Below are 22,709 nucleotides of genomic sequence, written 5' to 3'. Positions count from 1 at the left end.
ATTCGTTAGAGGATTGTTGGCGTGGTTTATTCCGTTTGGTTGAGAATTTAGAAAGTGGGTCGTATTCTGAGTTGAACGATAGTAGATGAAATATTGTTCTTACGCGGGTAGAGAATGATGGGAAAAGCTAAAGCGGCCGTCCGTTGGCCACAGAATCGGGTCAGCTTTACATCACTGACCCCATAGATCTTTATTTGATTTTGCAGGAGACTTCCGTTCTCACGCTTTGCATTTTGTGATGTAGCGCTTAGACCCAGTGGCGTAGGCACCTAGAGTATTTGATGCCTATAGTGAAATGCAGCTCCGGGTGTACGACAGAGCGTTAACCCACGGCCTTAAACATCTACGAACTCAAAAATATAGCCTACAATGTCCAACATATACTAAAATATACACATTAAATATTTTTAACAATATTTTGGAAAGCGAGATTTGATTTAAAGTAGGACTGCTATTTCTTTCTACTAAAATATGGCATGCTTTTAGATCTAACTATTATTATTAAGAAGTGGATTCTTATTAAAAGCTTTCAAAATAGTGTAGTAACCTCAACAAAATCCTCCTGCCCAGAGGCTAAACCTGATGCAGGATGGCTGCCTGGTCGTGCGGTTTGCACGCTGGACTGTCGTTCAGATTTATCGATGGTCCCGGTTTCAAACCCTGCCCGCTCCCATCCCCCGTCGTCATGCGGGAGGTTTGGACTAGGAAGTAATTATCTTCAACTCTGAAGGAACATCCGAAACATGTAAAACATTTTACAAACATTTTTTACAACGTACCGTCATTGTCCGACTTGGAGTCTATTTAAATTTTCTTTGTCTGCGCGTGTCCTTAGCAAAGACTTTCTTTGGTTCTCGTATGTGAGCAGGACAAAGCCTATTTAATTACATAGGCCTACGATGCGTCATACATCTAACATCTATAGACATAGAGAAATACTTCAAATATATACAATCTAGACAATCGTCTTATAATCGTATAGTCTATGTTTCTATAAATATCAGTATCCTATGCATTAAATCAGTGTGATATTTTTTTTCTTCACGGAAACTGTAAAATCAAATCTACAATGAGAATAACATGCTAAATCTACTTATTATTTATATTTATTTTAAGCAAATATTTGTAATTTCCTCAGAATGTGACCTTACGGTACCGCATTCAACTATAGGAAATTGATATACTATATCTAAACTAAACGTAGGACGTAATCATCTTCTTTTTTGAAGTAACGTCTGTATTATATTAGATAAGATAATGATGAAAATTGATTAAAAATGCGAAAACAAAATATGATAACTTACTTTTAATGAATTTCCGGTAATAGGGATGAAATCTGATTCAGCGTTAACTAGACTGACTAGTCTAGATTAAATTTAGATTAAATTAGTCTATATTAAATTTGGTATTTTTTATCATATGGTGTGCATAAAGTAGACTATGGATTCAGAAGAAGACGTTGAACGTAAGCAATACAAATTTTCTAATCAACGAAAAATGACTAGACTAGATCTAGATAGAAAATAGAATCTAGAAGTAAAGTAAAGAAGTAAAGTGTAGTCTCATTGAGTCTCAATCAGATTCAGAGTCATCAGTCAATCTTGATTATCTGTACAACTAGTACTACAGTCATTACAGTATTACACTTATTACAGTATTTACAGTGTCTACTGTAGAGACAGTGTAGACTAGACTACTCACTCACACTCGACACTGACTTGACGACTTTGAGTACTCAAACTCAAGTCGAGTCAAGTATAGAATTAATAATTAATTAGATTTTAGAGTTAACTTGATTAGAAGTAGATCTAGAACTTCAACTTAGTCTGACTTAGACTTAGACAACTTACTAGAATAAATCTCTAGATTAGATCTAGATCTAAATCTAGATGAGTATATATCTGGAAGAACTCTACTAGTCTAGTCTCTAGAATGTCTAGTCTAGATCTATAATTTATTAATAATTAGAGTTAATAGAGTCTAGTTAAGACTTAAAGAGTTAAGTCTAGTATAATTTTATAATATTATTAATTATATAGATCTAGACTAATCTAGGCTGAATAACTTCATACAAGTATAAGACTCTATTATAGTCACTATAGACTACTAGTAGTACTAGTAGCGATCTAATAATCTAGATTCTAGATCTAGTCAATCTAGTCATTTTCATCTAATGAACAGCCCATATTTTCTGATATTAGTAAACACCCCAACTTGCACCAAGAAAATTCCAAGATATTTGTTAAAATGAACCTTTATTTTGATAGATCTCTAGTTATGATGCAACTAGTCTATTGTTTTGTTAATGCTCCTTTTCTTTTAGTTTTAGAGATCGATCTAGTTCCGGGGGCAGGGTTAAGGAGATTTTTTGTAAGAAAAATCAGGTATCAGCTAAACATGACCTAATCTAGAATAGATCTATCTAAAATGATTCTAAATTGGCAAAAAAACAATTTATAACCTTTGTGTAAATAGGTGGTGTTCACTAAAATTCGTTTATTATCACTATCAATGACATTAACAACATCAATTACTATCAATGACATTAACAAACGAAAATTGAGCTGTTTTAATTGACAAATGGATGACGAGTTTGAAGATGTTTGTAGTTTTTTTTTTTTCCTAGGACTAACCATTACAGAGCTATAAAAATTCAAACATAAAGCTTGCAGCGGCAGGGCTTTTTAGACAGAAATAACTATAGTTCTAGAAAATAATCTAGATTTAGTCCTAGTAGAGTCTAAACTCTAGAATACTCTAGATCAGCGGTGGGCATATATATACTATATATTTATATTTATAAATGCGTCCCCCAGTTCCTAACAACAGTGTAATGATAATATTGAAGAGAAACATCTTTGTAAACTACATTTCCATATATTAGGATCATTAAGTAATTTAAATTATACTAACTTATTATTACAATTGTAACTGACAATTTATAGTTATTAATGAAATTGTAAGAATTGCTTTATTGGATATTTTGCCATTTAAAAAGATTAGGATGAGCAAAAATAACCTCTCTTGATTAGTTGAACTACATGTCACAGTCCAAAAAACAAAATACAATACCTATAGCTTAAATGTCTATAATGTTAATGTGGCAATAATTATTATTAGGCTTTTAATTTAACTAATTTATAATGTGTATAAACATGAAAAAAACAACAGAAAACCCATCATCGACACCTGCAAGTCCAGTCGGAAGTTATGTTCACAGTCAACCTGGTTCACCTGCAAGATCACGCTCTAGAAGTAGATCTGGATCAAGGGCACAGTCACGGTCTAGAAGTAGATCTGGATCAAGGGCACAGTCAAGGTCAAGAAGTAGGTCAGGCTCAAGGGCTAAATCTCCTTCTAGAAGCAGATCAGGTTCTAGAGCAGCATCCAGGTCAAGAAGTAGATCGAGATCTGGGTCACCTGGTGAGTTAGTGTTTATATTTTTACTGTCTTTTGGGGAATTTAGACTGATGAAGGGGGGGGGGTAGGTTAAGAGGGATTAGCTACTGAAATAGTTTCTCTTGGCTACTTTTTTTATTAATTAGAAATTTTTCTCTTGATTTTCTACCATAGAAACCTGGCATCAAGAAGTACATAAAAGTCTCATTCATAAAGCGCTGGTTTATATTCGTCGTATGAATGTTCATATTTGCATCTATATTGTTATTGTTACAGTAGTTACACTGAGGTGGTCAATTGTAGTCAAACTGAATTTCCATTTGATTGGACCAATAAAAACTATATATTTTATCTTATCTAAATGATCAACTGTAGCCTCATTTGGCCACTCTTCCTCAAAGTGTTAAAAAAGAACTTAGTTATTATATTTGTAAAAAAAAAATAAACACACACACATATATTACAGTCAGTTCTATTAGCTTCATTAATTTGTCAGTTTTATTTATTTATTTATTATATTTATTCTTATCATCTAGCTAGATGGTTTGTTCTTCTATGAGCACTTCTATTTTTATTTTAATCCTACAGCCAATTCAGTTGGATCTGTACAGAAAGCTTCTGGTAATGAAAGTGATGAGGAAGTGTGAGTAATCTATTTATTGCACATACAGCTTACTGAATAGAGTGTATAACATTAAAATGGCTTGTGTTAAGGAAGGGTTTGAACTCATTTTTTCTTCTTCTTCGTTTGACAGGAATACCAAAGTACAGTCAGAAGAAGAGGATAGAGGTAAGCTCTTTGATATTGAAACTTGATGAAAATATTGTTAAAAGTAGTTATTTTTCCATTTTGTTTTAAATGTAAAAATAATGGTTCCTTCAATATTTATAATGACAGTGGAATATTACTTACTCTATACTTTGTTAATTCATTATTTTGTTTCTGTAGACCACCCGTCCTCACCACCTGTAAGCCCTGTTGGCAGTGGAGGTCAGAGTCCTGTTGGTTCTCCTGTGAGGTCACATTCTCGAAGCAGATCAGGCTCTAGAGCAAGGAGTAGAAGTCCATCTGTTACAAGAGCGCAGTCCAGGTCCAGAAGCAGATCTGGCTCCAGGGCTAAGTCTGGTTCTAGAAGCAGGTCTGGGTCCAGGGCTAAGTCAGGTTCCAGAAGTAGATCTAGGTCACCAGGTGAGTGTAGAGGTTTAAATCTTTTTTGTTTATTATTTTATTTATTTGACACTTCAGCTTTATTTAGATGCTCCTCACAATTGTATTTTCACTAGTTTTAATTCCAGAGTACTTTTTTTATTCAGTCATTTAATTTTTTTTATATATATATATATATAGTTTCTATCTATCTATCTATATATTTATATAATTCTCTTCGTGGCCCAACCATGCCTGGCACCACAATGAAAAAGTCATGGAAAGATAACTCTTTTATTTCTGTAAGTTGGACTAGAGTTACCCCATGTTAACTTTCACTGTGACAGTGAGCGAGGCTCAGAAAAAAAGAGGTCAGGGGTTTATGCTATGCCGCTTGTCGGCTCATATGGTTTTAATAAAAATAATTGCAAAACCCATTTAAGTTTTAAATTTTATTAAGAATTTAGACAATGTAGAACTACACCCACAATATGTATTAGCTGGAGCATTTAAAAAAAAAAGTGATTTGTTAGTTATTTTTTAATTATTATTTTACTTGATACCTATGTCCGAAATTTTTTAAAAATTCAATACTGTTTTGACGAAATGCTAAAATGTTTCCTTCACTTGATAGCAAAAACTACTATACTAAGCTTTGACACATAGTGTGCTATTTACAGTACAATCACTGACATGACATTGGACTCTGCATACAAATTGTTGTGAAATATTATGATTATATTATAAAGATTGTGAAGTATTTAAACCATTAGATGCGAAATATTATGATCATATTATAAAGATTGTGAAGTATTTAAACCATTAGATGCTATGTACATATACACTTTTGATACACTTGAGCACACACACATACAATTTTTCTGCCTAAAATAAATATATTTGATTTTTTTTTTTTATTAAACCCTTGCCTATGTTTATGTGATGTTGCAAACTAATCATTAAACTTGGTACCATTGTGGTCATAGATTACATACACTTATTTACCTCTTGTTTCCCTATTGTAAATTTAACTTGTGTAGTTTACATAGTCACCCAGTACTAATTTTAATCCATTGTAGACTCATAGATACATTAGTTTATGCTTTCCAATATCCCCCTCCAAAAATTAAGAAGACTTCAAACCAACCATCTTTAATATACTTCTATAAGTGTACATACACTAAACAGTGATGACATCCTAAAACTAAAAATTAATCTTAGCCCTTTGTTTTTTGTTTTCAACAATAGTCAGTAAGTGCACTCATTGAGCCACCATATTCTTTCCCTTGTCTCTTCTTTTTAGTTGCCTCTATTCCTTCTTTAGTAAAACAAGAAGATATAGATATATACATATACAATAAATATATATACAAGTGACTAAAACAACAAAAGGATACATCATAATAGAGTTTCTTAAAAAAGAAAATTAAAAAAATCCCTAAACATATCTCATTAGGTTTATATCTTTTTATTTCCCATTATAAGCCATCACATTCATGGCTAACCGCTTTCATTAATAATCTAAAATAACTCTTTTAAGTACCCCCCTCCCTTTTTTTTGGGGGGGGCGTTTGTTGGGATCATTAGGATAGGGATACTTTTCACTTAACTCATGGGATTATTACTTTTGTTTTCATTCATATTGGTTACTTAGTAGTAAACTTTTCCAATGTGTAAACTTTTTGGGATTGATATTGAAACAGCATTATATTCAGGATCAAAGAAAACATTTAATTGAAACTTTGTTTTGTTTATTCACAGCTAGTTCAGTTGGCTCAGTTCAAAAGTCCTCAGAGAAGGGAAATGATAGCAGTGATGAAAGGTAAGTTCTCTGTTGGTTGTTAGTGTAATCATTCAATGATGATCAAACACTGCTTGATTATTGATTACATTTTGAGTGGAATAATATTTTCAAATAAAATTATCATTTGACAGACCTGTAAAAAAATCAAGAAAAATTTTATCAGACAGCGAGGAAGATCAAGGTAATGTTGCTTTTTTATTTTTAAATCTAATTGACAAACTTTAAGAAATTTACACATTTTTGAAGCAGTAGCAAGATAATATTTATTTCTATTTAGCTTTGTAATTTTCAAATAATTGTGTAACTTGTTTATATCAACATAATCAGCTTTTAAATTGTATTACTTGATAAGAAATAGAAATAAACTCGAGATATTGCTGTTGTTTTTTCAAGTGTATTTCAATGTAAAGTATGACAAAGCTTAACAATCTTGCCTGAGAATACTTGTAATCATATTATGTCAAAACCTAATGCCTAGGTTTAAGATTAACAACTGTTTGTTTCAAACAGAGTTGTCTTATTTTTTGGTTGGCAATCTAGGCTACATTTATAAATGATTAATTAAATAGCAGTGATATGCTTTTTTTTGTTGCTAAAAAATCACCCTATTGTCTTATAGAAGTTAATCCTGCATCACCTCCAGTGAGTCCAGTTGGTAGTGGCAGGCGCAGTCAGTCAGGTTCACCTGCAATAAGTAGATCCAGAAGTAGGTCTGGCTCCAAACCTAGAAGTCGGTCTGGTTCTAGAGCAAAGTCAGGATCTAGAAGTCGATCTGGTTCTAGGGCAAAGTCAGGATCTAGAAGTCGATCTGGTTCTAGAGCAAAGTCAGGATCTAGAAGTAGATCAGGTTCCAGAGCTAACTCAGGATCTAGAAGTCGATCTGTTTCCAGAGCTAAGTCAGGATCTAGAAGTAGATCAGGTTCCAGAGCAAAATCGGGATCTAGAAGTCGATCTAATTCCAGAGCTAACTCAAGATCTAGAAGTAGATCAGGTTCCAGAGCAGGGTCTAGGTTGAGAAGTAGATCAAGATCAAGGTCACGTGGTAAGTAATACTTTCTTTGCATCCCTTTTGATTCAACTGGTGTTGCTACTGCGGTATGATGCATTATTTACCATAGACTCCTAATACCTTAGCAGAAGTTTTTAAACTTTCCTGTATGGAGAGCTCACCATGTCTCGTTGAGAAGGAGAGCGTAGTTGCCTTTTTTTTTTTTTTTTTTTTTAACTGGATGTGTAGGGCTTTTTTTTTTTTTTTCTGAGAATTTTATAAATGAAAATGCCCATACCCCAGTTTAAAGTGCATTTTGAAGCTTTTTATATTCTAAAGGTATTGAAAGTATGTATTTTTTAAACCAGACATATTGTTATATTATTTGAAGTTGTTTATTTATATACTGGGGTATATAGAGATCTTACATTTTTTTTTCAACAATTTTTTTATTCAGAGCTACTTTCCTTTGCTTTTTTTTCAAACTAGTAATCAGAACTAGTGAGTTAAACTATTCTTGTGATGCTTACACAAAGTTGAAATCATTATTACTTGTTGTTACAGCTAGCTCAGCTGCATCAGTTCAGAGAGTGTCTGACAAGGAGAATGATAGTGAAGATGAAGTGTAAGTCATTCTTATGTTTACACTAACAATAGTTTCATGGTAACTAGTAGACTAGTAACTAATCAAATAGACACACAAATGATAGAACTTCTGCATGTACCTAACTTAAAAAAAAAAGAGGGTTGGTATTTGAGTTCATAAATGAAGAGGCAGAAAAACAACAGATAACTTGAACAACGGATGTAAAAAAAACACAGTAGCTTCACAACAGATGTAAAAAACACAGTAGATTTTTTATAAATACAATTTATTCAATTGAAAGAAATATTATTTACCTATTACTGCCCTTTATTTACATACTGTGGCCTTGTGTTATGACATAAAAACACACAAAAAGCTTATTAAAATATTTTTACTTGCTACTTTTCACTGCATTTTTTTTTATGTAGACCAAGAAAAAAATCAAGAAAAATTCTATCTGATGATGAAGACGGAAAAGGTATTCTTTTTTGTTTGTTGTTGTTTTAATAGAGTTAAGTCTATGAGAAATGAATATTGGTTATTAAAAAAATTGTTTTGAATCTTCATCTATGAAAATATTTTCTGTGTTTCAACTGAATTACTTTGTAATTTACTAATGTTGAAGTGCCCTACTAAATCACATAAATAGTTGTTGTTTTTTTTCAACTTGTTAATGCTAAAAAATGATAGCCTTACCGAGAAAAGAAATGCCTATTTGAGACAAACAATCGTTTTGAAATGCTGAGAAATAAACATTTGCTCACCAGTTACTGGTTAATTTTCAAATACCAACCAATTTCAATTAGCAGTGCAGTGCTTGAGCTTTTGGTCTTCATACCAATGGATCTCAAGTTCAAATCTCTGTGAAGGCTACACTCCATGATTTTAGGATGCCTAACCCAACTCTAATGGGTACCTGACATTAGTTTGAGAAAGTAAAGGTTATTTATCCATTAACTACATCATCTGCCCCCATAATGTTTGAAAGGAGAGCTTTTTTCAGCATAAAATGATTGAGAAAAAACAATATTAAAACGCAGAGATCATATAAAGAAAAATTAATAAATTATTAAAATTGGTACACCAACAGTTGTCATGCAATTTTGTCTTGATATCAGCATACATTATGTTATGTAATATTAATAATAGACCTTGTATTTTTTTAGGTAAAGGCAGTGGGGATGAAGGTGAAAAAGAGTAAGTAAATTATTTGAGTTTTACAATGTGATTGAGCTATCAAAAAGTCTTAATTTTGAAATCATTTATTAAAGACAAATTTAGTACTAAATATTATTCACTCAGCATTCTGTTCTCATACTGTTCTAGCAGTTATTGCAGCACTTCTATGTCTTAGCCAAAAGTTGCCATTCTGAAAGTTTTGAAAATTTTCTTGAGAAAAACATCAGTTCTCATTTTCAAATGATTTACTAGATAAAAACAAAATTGAATATTGCAAACTCTTAATTTACATTTGTTTGTTTAATAGTACACACTTACTTCAAGACTAATCATCATTATAATGGTTACAAAATGTTTCTTTCCTAAAAATTAAAATTCTCAAGGTAAAAATTCATTGTAAAACAAAGTTGAGTTATGTTAAAACCTAAATGTAGTTCATCCCTACATTCATTGTCTTAGACATTTTTACACTTTAATAATCTAAAGAGCTTTGCTATCAGTGCACTTATTTATTCTGTACATGAATCTGACTACACATCTTCTGATGCCCAAAGCTTGTCTGTTGATCTGTTACAGAAAAGATGAATTGATTGCTGATATTTTTGGCTCAAGCGATGAAGATGAAGAGTTTGAAGGCTTTGATGCAAGTGAAGTGCCAAAGAAAGAGAAAAAGAAGAAGGCTGGTGAGTGTAGTTAAATGTCTTATCTGCAATTAAAAGCTGGTGTCCTAAAATACTTGCACTGCATGTCATGCTCAGTAATAGTATTAGGAGACATAGCAATGTATAAGTATCTGTATTTTATTAGTGTAGATTGTTAATTTATATATTAAGTAGCTGGTATAGAGATTACATTACTTAGTCAGGACTCTATCTTATTGGGCACAACATGGCCTGAATCATGCCAGAAATAAAAAAAAATCAAAATCCTTCTATCTATCTTATAATAATAGGATTAAGACTAATACTGCTTTTTTTATCCTTATTGGAAATTTGTTCTGATTATAAGGTTCCTTTTTTAAATGTCAAAACACTAAAGGATTTTCCTAGTAATGGTACAAATCATGCCAACTTTATCATTTTCATCAACAGCCTAAGACACAAACATTTTTTTTTTTCCAGCTGTAAAGTCTGATGAAGAAGATGAGCAAGGACCATCAGGTCTGGGGGAAGAAGGCAGTAATGAAGCCATGGCTGAAGGTCAAGGGTCAGATGATGAGAACATGGATGAGGCTAGGAAGAGTGGAGAAGGGTAAGGGGAAATAACCTGTATCATAAAAGAATTAAAAGGGATTTAAATGCAAGTAGGAAATGACTTTTCTGTATTGATGAAATTCCTGGGCCGTAGATAAAAGAATAATAAATTGCTTATTAGGTGATGGATGAAAGATTAAAAGAGTTCCTTGGCCTTATGCAACATGGTTTCTCATTTAACCTTGCTAGTGTGATCCAGGAATTTGAATATGAAGAAAATCCCAGGGGATATCAACCTTTAACCTCTGCTGAAGGGTGACTGACAGATACCCCCATATTATGGCACATCCCAACCCTGTAATGGTTAATGACATAGTGGAAACTTTAGACAGGACTAGGGTCGAAGAGCTACTGTTCCACACCTGTCTCTCTGTGACATTTTACATATCGAGAGACGATCTTTCCCTTTGCAACTTCTTGTGTGGCTAAAGAGGCCAATCCTTGATACACAGCTGTGGTCACAGGTTAGGCTTATGTAATTACGAGGCGCCATTGCATTTTCACCCTTCTTTCTGCTGCTATTGTGTATAGCATCTGCAATCCGAGACCCTTCCTTTATGCTCTCTCTCCATGTGGATCTATCCAGTGCCTCTTTTTCCCAGCTGCCAGTGTCAATTTCAAAGAGCTTCATGTTGTGTTTGCATACATCCGTATAACGTAAAAGTGGGCGACCAGCGGCTCTCCTGGCTTCTATTAGATCACCATACAGAATGTCTTTTTGAAGTCGACATACTGGCAATCTACGAACGTGGCCAAGCCATCCAAGGTGTCTGCTGCTGATAACAGAGTGGATGTCTTGGCACCCTGCTCTTCATTGCACTTCCTCATTGGTTATCTTATCTTGCCACCTTATTTTAAAGATCCACCTTAGGCATCTGAGATGGAAGACATTCAGCTAATTTTCCTGCCATGAGTAGGTTGACCATGTTTCACTTTCGTATAGCAAAGTGCTCATCACACAGGTCCGGTAGACTAAGGCTTTAGTATTGTTAGTCAGCAATATGTTGTCCCACTCTCTTTTCTGCAACCATGACATGGTGCCCATTGCTTTGGCTATCCTTTTGTTAATGTCTTTATCCAGTAAAGCATTGTTGGATTAGATATGATTTTCCACACCTGTCACTGAGAGAAATACTTGTCAGGGGTCAAAGGGATAATGGGGCCTCACAGCGTTCTGATACTCTGATAGATTTTTCCAAGGTGTTCTCCAATGAAATGCTAGGCAATGTATATGGCATCATTTCAGCTGCATAAGTTGCCCAAAAAAATCAACATAATTGGTAATGCTATTCACAACTTCAGATTTTTATTAATGTTGATTTTGTCAGTAGACAGATGCAGTTGGTGATATGAAAACTGAAACCTGCAGAGGATGATTTTGCCTGCATCAAAAGTAAAATAATATGTTGTCCAAAGCTGGGTTAGCATAGCCTCTTGAAAAACTCCATAGTCTCTTTATTTTTCAGACTTGAAGGCCATAGAGTTTTGCCAGGCTTAAAGTCCAACTTAAATGAATGCCAGGTACAAGACTTGGTTGTCATAGAGTCGTTTGTTAAAACCTATAGCAAGCCTGCAACCAAGAATAGAAGCTCATTTTTATTGTTATCAAAGAAACCCAGATGTTGAAATCGGACCTGTAATTTTTTTTTTAATATTACAGCATGTTTGTCTCAGACTTTGACCTGATGATGCAGAAAAAAAAAGAAGAAATGTCTCGGCAGCGTAGAAAGAGAAAAGATGTTGACCTCATTAATGATAATGATGACCTCATTGCTGATCTCATAGTGAAGATGAAGGAAGCTGCTAATGTAGGTCATGTTCTGTTGGGACTGATGGGGAACATGTCTTAAAGGCACAATTTATTGTTACACAAATATCCTGTTCAAAAATAATATTCATTAAATAATATAAAAGAAGATCTTATTTTATAAATTAAAAAGTATATAAAAAGACATTTCTTCTGAAATTAATTAGAAATTGACTTCTAAACTTTCAATGTTAGCAACTTTTCTGAATATTTATAAAATTATAGTTGTGCTATCTTAATTTGTAAATTTTTATATAAATCAATATAATAAAATTTTGCATTCGTTTTTTTTTCCTTGGTGGATAATTCCATGTTTTCCACCCATTTGGTGTTCAGTTTTTGTAAATCTAATTTATTCTTGTTTTGTCTAAGTTATCCTTTGCCTTTGTGTCTTTTTTTTTTTCTGTTGAATAAAAGTAAATTTTCTGTTGCTAATGAATTTTTTATAAACGTTTTTTTTTTTCCTTCTCAGCTGGATAGAGAACTAAATCAAAAGAAGGAAGTAGCAACCAAAAAAATCAAAATGCTGCCATATGTGGTCAACCAGTTGAAGAAATCTGACCTTCATGGTATTTTCTTGGAATCAGGCATACTAAGTGCCATGACAGTAAGTAGCTTTAGCTTTGACACACACAAATAATTATTAAATGAGATACACAAAATAGGAAAGGATATGGTTGTTAGACAAAATAGGAAAGGATAAGGTTCTGTGCCACTGCATGCACAGGGCCAATGAAGGAATGTTCAGATTTTGTTTTTCAAAAACATGTTTACTTAAATCTATAAACTACATTTTGCCTTAACTTGGATGTGATCAGCTCCAACTTACTTTTTTTTTTTCTCTAGGAATGGCTTGCTCCACTCCCAGACAAAAGTTTACCTCATCTTCAAATACGAGAGAACTTTCTTCGGATTTTACAACAGGTGCATATAACTTGCAAGTGGTGAAATTAACATAATGTTAACTTTTATTGATAAGGGAATCTAGGAAACAAGTTTACACTTAGTGAATTTTTTTCTAATATTAATATTGTCTATTTAAAAATGTTCTTCTCTGTTTACATATCATCATGAAGTTATATATTTCTTATAAAACATATTAATGAAAATCAAATAAATTTATGATAGTCAATAGTATGTAAATCAAACTTGGTTACATCAAATTTCCACTGTTTCTGCATCTCGGGCAAGGACTGGGTGCTGAATATAGTATTATTGAATCAGTCGAAATACTTGAATCAACTAATTATTAGTTGAATCGGTCAGCATGTATATATAATATACCACACTAGTTATGAGTGTTTTTTTTTTAATAATTTTTTTTAAATAGCTATTTGTAAAAGTTCTTACCCATGTGAAAGGTCACAATGTTATGAGTTCTCTTTACTTTTAGTTCCCATCAATGCATGGTGACATGCTAAAGTCAAGTGGAATTGGTAAAGCCATCATGTATCTTTATAAACATCCCAGAGAAATCAAAGAAAACAAAATCATTGCTGGAAAGCTAATAAGTGAGTCTCAGGCAATCTTTTCTATTACTTCTCTGACACACTACAATGTCTTCATTTATTACCTTTAAAAAATAGTTGATATTGCAAAGCAGTGTTCCACTGTGTTCTTAAGTGAAACTCCACAGTAGAATCTTGAAAAATCCCATATCTTTACCCTTCCTTAAAATGGTGAAAATTGATTTTGATTTGTGAGAATAATTTAATGAAATATATTTTGATTATATAAATGACTGGAACTAATCAGGAGATAATTACCATGAATTTTGTTCCAGAATTGTTTGCAACTTTAACTAAATAGACAACTTTAAAAAAGGCTATCAAGTTGACAAAGAAATTTTTATTTCACTTTACAAGGTTCAACATAAAAATAAAATTAAAAAAAAATGAAGAAAAAAGATTATATAAATTAATAGTAAGAGTACAACAAATTTTTTTACAATTGTTAAAATGTCGTAGTGACTTCTAGAAAGGTCTATTTCAAAAAGTGAAGTGTCTAGTTTTCACTGTTGCAAGTTTCATGCTGATGTTCCTATGGAGGTGTAGCCATCATTCATGCCAGTTTTGTTTTGCTAGTTAATAGTATCAACTGCCTATTGATCTAGTGTCCATTCATGTGTCACAGAAAGCAATACAGACGTTAAAAATCTCTCACATTTCACCTTACACTTTTCAACAGATCATTTGATTTAATTGCAGATTTTTCACAAGCAATAATTTAAAGTCATCACATTATCTTTTTGAATGTAGTTAGCATGATTTAGTACATTTTATGGGGAAATTCATGCAAGAAATAATACTATTTGGATGGGTATTAGTATTCATTAACAAAAAGTAGAGAAAAAAAAAATTGTTGTTTGTTTGGAGCCAAAAAAATTGGTTATGCCCAATCCTCTCCAAACTTTAATTCTCCCAAGAAATGTCAGGCCTTAAGAACTGGATGGCTGCCTGGTCGTGCGGTTTGCACGCTGGACTGTCGTTCAGATTTATCGATGGTCCCGGGTTCAAACCCTGCCCGCTCCCATCCCCCGTCGTCCTGTGGGAGATTTGGACTAGGAAGTAATTATCTTCAACTCTGAAGGAACATCCGAAACATGTAAAACATTTTACAAAACATGAACCTTTTGTGGTTTCTCTATAACACTTTTAATCAGATATCATGACTGCATTTTTTTGTTTGTCAGATGAGTGGTCACGTCCAATATTTAATCTCACTTCAAACTATAAGAATTTGTCAAAAGAAGAAAGAGAGCAAAGGGATTATGAACAGTTGCCAAAGAAACGTAGAACTAGGTAGGTACAGAATGTAACAAACAGTTGTGTCATTTAGTACAATGTTAGTTAGAAATGTAGAACTAGGTAGGTACAGAACATAACAAATAATTGTGTCCTTTAGGACAAGGTAAGTAAAAAAGTGTGTGTGTAGGTGGGGGGGGGTGAGAAGTGTTGGTTTCAGCCCTGAAAAAAATTTCAATTCTCAGTAATGGAACAATCAAATGATTTTATTTCTCAGCTTGGAAGGTGCACAGACTCCAAAGCGAGACATAGATAAAGCCTTAGTCGGAGAGAAAAAGTAAGTACCATTTTTCAACTGGTTTTATATAGCCCATTTTTCATGCTCTAGCATGCTCAGTGCACTATGGTCCAATCTCTATTAAAGACATGGCGAGAAGGAGATTCTGGATGGGAAATGGTTTCTGTGCTGTCATTCAGTTCTCAGCAGACACAAATCTGCTTGAGTTGTGATTTCAGCTCGATCCTGCTCTATAGGTGGTCTAGTGGTTTATGCCATTCAGCTACACATCCCACATTTAATTTAAGTCAACATTTAAATTTGCATTATTAAGAAATTCTCATCACTTTTTTTACCCTTAAAAAATGAATGGCTAAAAATTAAAATGTATTGTACAAAATTTTTTTTTTTGTTCCAGAGCTTTAAGACCTGGTGATCCAGGTTGGGTCTATCGAGCCAGAGTTCCTATGCCATCAAATAAAGATTATGTAGTCAGACCAAAAGCCAGCTCAGAGTACCAGCCACCACAAAAGGTTATATTTTTCAGCTTTTTAAAAATATAAATTTTTTAAATTGTACACTTTTGAACTACTTCTTTATCAATTTGACAATAAACTGGAACACATAAGTGCATTGTTGTCCTAGGTAGATGTGGTTGTGTATAGGTACCATCACTTTAGTGGATCAAACTATTAGTGTATAGTGCCATCACTTTAATGGATGGAACTAATTGAATAGTAGTACATAATCAGAGTTTATTGGCATTTTAAAGTTGTACACGTTTTTTAAGTTGATTTTTAACACTTTCAAAATGTAAACTATATTGGAAGATTTTATTTCATAACTGATCTAAAAAAAACAATAATTTGTGTGTGTGTAAATAGGTATGTTATATTAAAAAAATGAAGCTAAGCAGTATTTGTTTAAAACAATACAAAATTGCCACCTACTTAAGACCCTGATTTTGCTACCACTTCTTAACCATGTTCAAAATTGATTCATTCAATTCCTACTAACTCATACTGTCGTCTCTGTCATTTATTTTGACAACTTTTCATTCTCTTTGTTACGTTTTCATATTGGATGAGACTCTTTAGACATGTAAACGACAAATCACGGTTTATAAATACTTTAATCTTTATTAACACTGAAAACACTTTCTTGTTCATAGTCCTCCATTTCGGTTCTTCTCCCCTTTCAACACGCAATCGCACCATTTCACATTCACACTAAGATGCGCACGTAACACCCCCCCTGTTTAACAAGTTCGATGCACATCGAACGTCCAAAATACAAATCACTGAATATATTATCAGACTATTCCAAGTTAAAACAAATCGGTAACATATAAAAACTATAATGTAATAATTACACAAAATCAAACACAATGTCATGTTAATACCAATACAATTCCAACATGAAATAACAATTATATTCATCACAATAATAACTGTTATTATGAGCAATTGAAACCACTTCTGTTAACATATATCTATAAGTAATCATATTTCTATTAATACAACTCCCCACTCATAATTTTATGCCTGTACAAACACCATCATTCCAGTCGCAATCAAATAGTTAACAAACAAGGTCTATCTTGCTCCATGTATATTGTAGCCTCAACAACATGACCCAGTTTATAACTAACAACACTCCTCATAGGCTACCATAGCTTTAATCCAATGCTATTTACGTCTTAGTATCATCAGGCCTATATAATAATTCCAGTCTTGACGTTTCTTTTTATGTATTTCTACCACATCATTTCGATAATTTTCTTACAAATGTAATTTTAATAGAATAATTATAATCCAACGGAACCACACATAATTAAATACATTGTGCAACATCTACGTATCTACTTTCCAGTATTTATACTCTTTTACATTTCCTATGTAGCCTTTACAAACTTCTATAATGTAGTATCCTTAACCTATATGTATATGTAACAACAATATTTACTTCATTACACATATATTTATTCATTGTAGAATAGAACAATAATTAGTGTCCATCAGTCCTACCTTTTCTAATCATATCTATATAATTCTAACATTATTGACATGCCATCCTTTCCGCTTCCCTCCTTTGCAATGATGTCCCATTGTGATCCTACTACCGAATGATCTAGCTGTACTGTTTTCTAGGCTGCTAATATCCCTCTCTTTTCTCGTATACGCCTCTCCACTATTGTACCTTGATTCCTTAATTCTAATTAACTGTTGACACTGTCTTCTAATATGCCCCCTTCTCCCACAATTAAAGCATAAGATGTATGGACTTGTACGTCTATATGTGGGTTTAAATCGCTTTCCCTGTACCACTGATTGCCTTACTTTACTTTGATTTGGACCCATTCCTATTGCATTGCTTTCTACCTTATCTGTTAATTCTTTCTTCTCGTGCTCTCTGCTACCCATGTCTTCTGATGTATGAGATCTTATGTCTTCTTCCACATCCCCATTTCTACCTCGCGTAAACTTTATCCCATAATATTTCTTCCAATTCTCAATCTCCCTTACTGAACATATTTTCACCCCATGAATATTCCCAATAATTAAATCTATCTCACCCTGATCTACAACACAAGCTTCCACTGTCCCCTTAAAATACGGTGTGTCTATACTAACTTTAGCAATCGGTAATTGTACAATATTCCCATTAAACATAACACACTTCCTAGATTCGCCTGTATATTCATGGTCTTCCACTAAATCCTTATTCACTCCAATAATAGTGCTCCCTGTATCCCTGATGGTCTTGGCTGCCTTGTTCCCTACGAATGTCTGAAAAATCTCCAATGTTCCAGTATCAGATGACAATGATAAGCCTTGCTCTATTCTACCTTTCTCCCAGTCCTTTCTTTCCTGTCTGTTTCCTTGATATCTTCCGTTGCGGCTATCATTTTGTCTTTCATATGTACCACTTCTATACTGTCTATCCTGTGTCTCTCTTGTTCTGTGAGAGTTATTCAGTGTCTCACATGTTCTGTTAAAGGCAACTATTTCTTCTATATCACTGCCTCTAGATAATTTCTTCTCGGGATGAGCCACTTTATAAGCCCTTATCAGTCTTACTATGTCTTCTATGGATTTCGGTTTCCTCTCCAACAGAAATATTTTTAATTCCTCCTGATACTCGTACATCACTTTGTCCAGCATGAGAAATGTCTTAAGACTGTCAAAGGTTTTTTCTACCTCAGCAGTTTCTATCCAGTTATCGAAATGGCTGCTCATTTTGTCCAGGAAGGTCTGCGGGTCATCCTCTGGTTCTATCTCACAATTAACAAACTGTTGGCGATAGAAAGCTTCTGTTTTCCCGAAAGTTCGAAGTAGTTGTTCTTTCACAATGCTGTAGTTACCCTGGTTCATACATATTTTTGAGGGCACCTCCGCTGTAAATGATCTCGACAATAAGAATGTCCATTTGTCTTCAGGGTATTCCAATTCTCTCATTTCTATTTCGAACTTCTTCAAAAAAATGTCTATGTCCATTTTGTCTTCGTTGAATATCAAACCTTTATATTTTGCCAGTTTATTCCCTGTAGAGTCACTCTTTCTTTTATCATTCTCTTTTCCTTGGTCTGTTTTTAACCTTTTCTCTGCTGTCTCTTTTTCAAACGCTAATCTTTCTCTTTCAATGGCGACTAATTCATTTTTCTTCTCCTTTTCAATGGCTATCTTTTCCCTTTCTCTTTTGTCCTCCTTGTCTAATCTTTCCTTTTCTTTTTCTCTTTCTCTTTTGTCCTCCATGTCTAATCTCTCCTTTTCTTTTTCTCTTTCCATCGCTAATCTCTCCTTTTCTTTTTCTCTTTCCATCGCTAATCTCTCCTTTTCTTTTTCTCTTTCCATTGCTAATCTCTCCCTCTCCATCAACCTTTCTTGTACGTACTTTCTTAGTTCTGCCCCTTCCAGCTCCAACAACCTTCCCTCTTCTTTCAACGCTGCTACCTCAGCCTTGTCCGCCATTTTCTATTAATATTAATCAAATTGAATAGTATCCTGTCACTAGATCTAGACTATATAATATGATATCTCTACTGTCTGTTGACAGGAGATCAACTGTGTATAAAGGACTACGTAGGTTTTACCTTTGCGTTGGGCGCCACTTGTTATGTTTTCATATTGGATGAGACTCTTTAGACATGTAAACGACAAATCACGGTTTATAAATACTTTAATCTTTATTAACACTGAAAACACTTTCTTGTTCATAGTCCTCCATTTCGGTTCTTCTCCCCTTTCAACACGCAATCGCACCATTTCACATTCACACTAAGATGCGCACGTAACACTCTTATTAACTTGTAATTTCACACCTCAACTCCTGCTGCGCCAGAACACATTGGACTGAAGTCTCAGGGAAACTTGAACAGTATAGGGAAAGAAGTGCTAAGATCCTTTTTAGTGGCAGTTTCCATTTATATGTTATGGAAATCTAGATTTATATATTTATGTTTGACCATTGGTTGTATGAGTGTCTTGCTGATAGGGCAAATGATAGAGGTGTGATACCCACATTGGTCAGTTTTTTTATGAAAAAAAAAATGAAAGTGCAACGAAAAGAATTACTTTTTATGTGTTTTGATATTTATCTTATATTTTTATTAATAAGTATGAAAAAGAAATATGAATGTTTAGCTTACTATATTATTTGAACATAAAGTTGGAATTGATTTCAATTTTTTATATATATATAACTTGTTGATACTGTATTTTTTTCTTTACAAAAATCTTCACATGAATTTTAAACTTTTCATAAAATAATTTCAGAGCTCTTCTAAAAAAGATATCACACGTTATGAGAAGCACAAGAGGGCATTCATGGAGAAAAAGAAATTTTCCAAGACAATAAAGGCAGTGTCCATTAGCATAGAAGGAAGAAATATGGCCTTATGAGTATTACAGAACCATTTGTACATATGTATTATAATAATTGTTTTATGCTTGTCTGTTGTACTGAAGTTTCAAATGGTTGAGAGAGTTGGACATTTTGGCATGGTTTATTGTTTTGATCCTATCAATTAATATGTTAGTAGGTACAGTGGAATCCTGCTATACTATGATAACTAGGGTCCATAAAATCAAATTTCTATGATGTGTGGATTTCACATTCTTCTGAAAAGAATTTAAGTTTAAAATTTTGATAATCTAATTTGATTTTTTACATTTTTTTCCTGGAAGCATTCAAAAAGAAACAGATGACAATAAATACAATTTTAACTTGCTTCTATCTTTGCATTGTTAGGTGTCCACTGTAGAACCATTAATTATCAATTATCTTTGGGAGCTGGGTTGTCAATGGATATAGATAATTATTTGGTCAATGTTGATTTTTGTTTCATGATTTCTTATTCATTAATGTCATATAATTGGTATATATTTTTAGTTTCTGTTCTTACATTCAAAATAAACCTGAAGGTTTTTATTAGTGTTTGACAGTTTCAGTAATTTTTTTCTTTCTAAGCCTTGAAGAACTTTTATTTTTCAAAGCCCAGACTTATATTATTCTAACACTGAAATCGCCTGATTTAGATTTTCTGGGACATTCTTGACTAGATTCATTTTCACTAGTTCCAGCCTTCAAATTTATTTTTGAGCTATAATTTTTATCATGTTAACTTCAAAGCTGGGCACAGTGGGAAAGATTTTTTAAAAAGTAATAACAAAACTTCCTTTTGAAAAAATTGGCTAATGTAAATTGATTTAGAACAAGAGAAAATCTTAAAAGCTAGATTAAAATGATATGCAGTATATAATCTTTTATGTTATGTTGCAGGCTGATGAAATGCTATTCAAGGTTTTTCTTGAAATGTCTTGATAAAGACATTTAGTTTAAAATTAAACTGTTGATCACAAAATGTAGTACTCTATAAAACATTTTTGTAAGCATAACACCATAGCAAACATAACAAATTGTTGGTCCTTAACTCTCGAAATATTACACATTATATACAAATTCCATGACCATGATATGTGGCTTGAGTTTGGTTACTGATAAAAGATTTGCAGTATCTAACTGTAAAGATACCATACTTGATTTGAATATTTCATTTAAAAAAAATTGTTTTTTAAATTTCATTTTGTCTCAAAGGATATTAAGTTTATCAGGTATAGATAAAATCATCTAAAAAAAAAGAATAATTTAATTTTGAAGAAAAAGTATTGAAACAATAACATATTTTAATTTTCAATTGTTTTTTTTTTTTATGACTTTTTCTTTTTGTATCAATACCTGGAAGATAGTGATTTGTTGTTGAGATGTTCATTTATGCTGACTTCATAGATTGTATATACTCTGACTTCACAATTTTGATTGATGATATATGTTTATAAAGTGTTAATAAAAGTGATTTCGACTTTTTTTTTTTTTTTTTCATTATTTTTAAAATATGTTTGTCAAATACTTTTCTGTGAATACTAAAATGAGTAAGTACAAGATATTGTCTTATTGAAAAGATTTCACATTACAGCATTGAATGACTTAGCCCTGTCTCAGCTCTAGAGAACATAAAAGAAGTAAATGGACAAAAAATAGTTGCACATGCACATGACAGAAATCTTAAGTCTCTAATAGATCTAGTACCTTAGGATACCAATCCATCTTGATTTATTTTTACAAATTATATTATTTAAAACAAACGTATAATGGCTCGAACACAAACATAGATCTACACTATTATGAATCTACCGCAAATGTCATTTAGTAACGGACCTGACTAATAATTGAAACATCCGCTCCCATCCCTTAAAAAAAGTAAGTGTTTAACTAAATCTTGATTTCTGAATCAATTCCTCAATGGCACAAGATACTTCAAGGGCACTGACATTCTGACCCTCAATAAACAGAATATCTGCAAGGAGTATTGCCTCAATGTTGTGTACAAAATGTAGCCACAATTAAGCTCACGGGTTTTCAAAGGTTTTGATTATGGCGGATAACTTCTCTTGAAAAATTAAAAAATATGATTTCAAAGCAGGATATTTAAGTTAAATAGTCCTCACCGAAGGCTTCAGAACTCCTGGTCTATCCATAGCCCGAAATTCTACTAGGCCTATATTTGAAATAGACACATTTGCTTTTATTTTGTTTTTATATTTCCCACGAATGATGGCATAAAGAAGTGTATAATCATGCTAAAAATATCACTTTACTTCGGGTTTCGGAGCATCGGAGCTGTTAAAAAAAGTGGGCATCACTAACCTGTTTCTTTGCTTTGTTCATTTTTTAGGGGCCAAACCTGTAGTAACTATTGCTTCACATTTGGTTAGGCCTATAGCACATGTTTATTTTTGGGTCATACATCTTTAAGCAATGTCAAAGTGCAGTCCATTGGTTAGGAAGTTATTTTGGGAAACTGTATGAAAGTCAAATGCTACATTTAGAGGCTGCTATCCAATCTATATAGGTATTTAAATGTTGGAGAAGTATCTTAATGGAGGCTTACCTACCAGGAGCTTGAATGGAAAATTACTATATGCATTCAGATGTTTGGTTTATCCAAATGTGTGTCAGAAAACTG

General features: G+C 32.9%; 1 protein-coding gene across 2 annotated transcripts; it reads left to right on the top strand.

The window, feature by feature from the left end:
• Positions 1–1,300: 1,300 nt before the first annotated feature.
• On the top strand, positions 1,301–21,550 carry LOC106063476 (protein IWS1 homolog). 2 transcript variants are annotated; one of them, XM_056012500.1, is made up of 22 exons: positions 1,301–1,465; positions 3,172–3,423; positions 3,988–4,042; positions 4,155–4,189; positions 4,349–4,499; positions 4,572–4,588; positions 6,308–6,368; positions 6,482–6,531; positions 6,970–7,392; positions 7,903–7,963; positions 8,353–8,402; positions 9,091–9,121; positions 9,680–9,786; positions 10,225–10,354; positions 12,017–12,164; positions 12,636–12,770; positions 13,010–13,087; positions 13,557–13,674; positions 14,856–14,964; positions 15,185–15,244; positions 15,603–15,717; positions 19,960–21,550. In XM_056012500.1, the coding sequence occupies exons 1-22, from the start codon at positions 1,441–1,443 to the stop codon at positions 20,083–20,085; spliced, it is 2,337 nt and encodes a 778-aa protein (XP_055868475.1). In that variant the 5' UTR covers positions 1,301–1,440; the 3' UTR covers positions 20,086–21,550. The 2 variants fall into 2 exon arrangements, with proteins under 2 accessions (XP_055868475.1, XP_013077306.2); XM_013221852.2 differs by having other exon boundaries at positions 4,349–4,588.
• Positions 21,551–22,709: the final 1,159 nt, after the last annotated feature.

This window comes from Biomphalaria glabrata, chromosome 15 (assembly GCF_947242115.1).
Source record: "Biomphalaria glabrata chromosome 15, xgBioGlab47.1, whole genome shotgun sequence".
NCBI classification, from domain to species: domain Eukaryota; kingdom Metazoa; phylum Mollusca; class Gastropoda; family Planorbidae; genus Biomphalaria; species Biomphalaria glabrata.
This window is presented reverse-complemented; position numbering and strand designations above follow the sequence as displayed.

Coding starts and splice junctions, on each gene's coding strand:
- LOC106063476 (XM_013221852.2), top strand. CDS start 1,441: ATGGATTCAGAAGAAGACGTTGAAC. Junction 7,393..7,902: donor ATCAAGATCAAGGTCACGTG/GTAAGTAATACT, acceptor TTGTTGTTACAG/CTAGCTCAGCTGCATCAGTT. Junction 12,165..12,635: donor AGATGAAGGAAGCTGCTAAT/GTAGGTCATGTT, acceptor TTTCCTTCTCAG/CTGGATAGAGAACTAAATCA.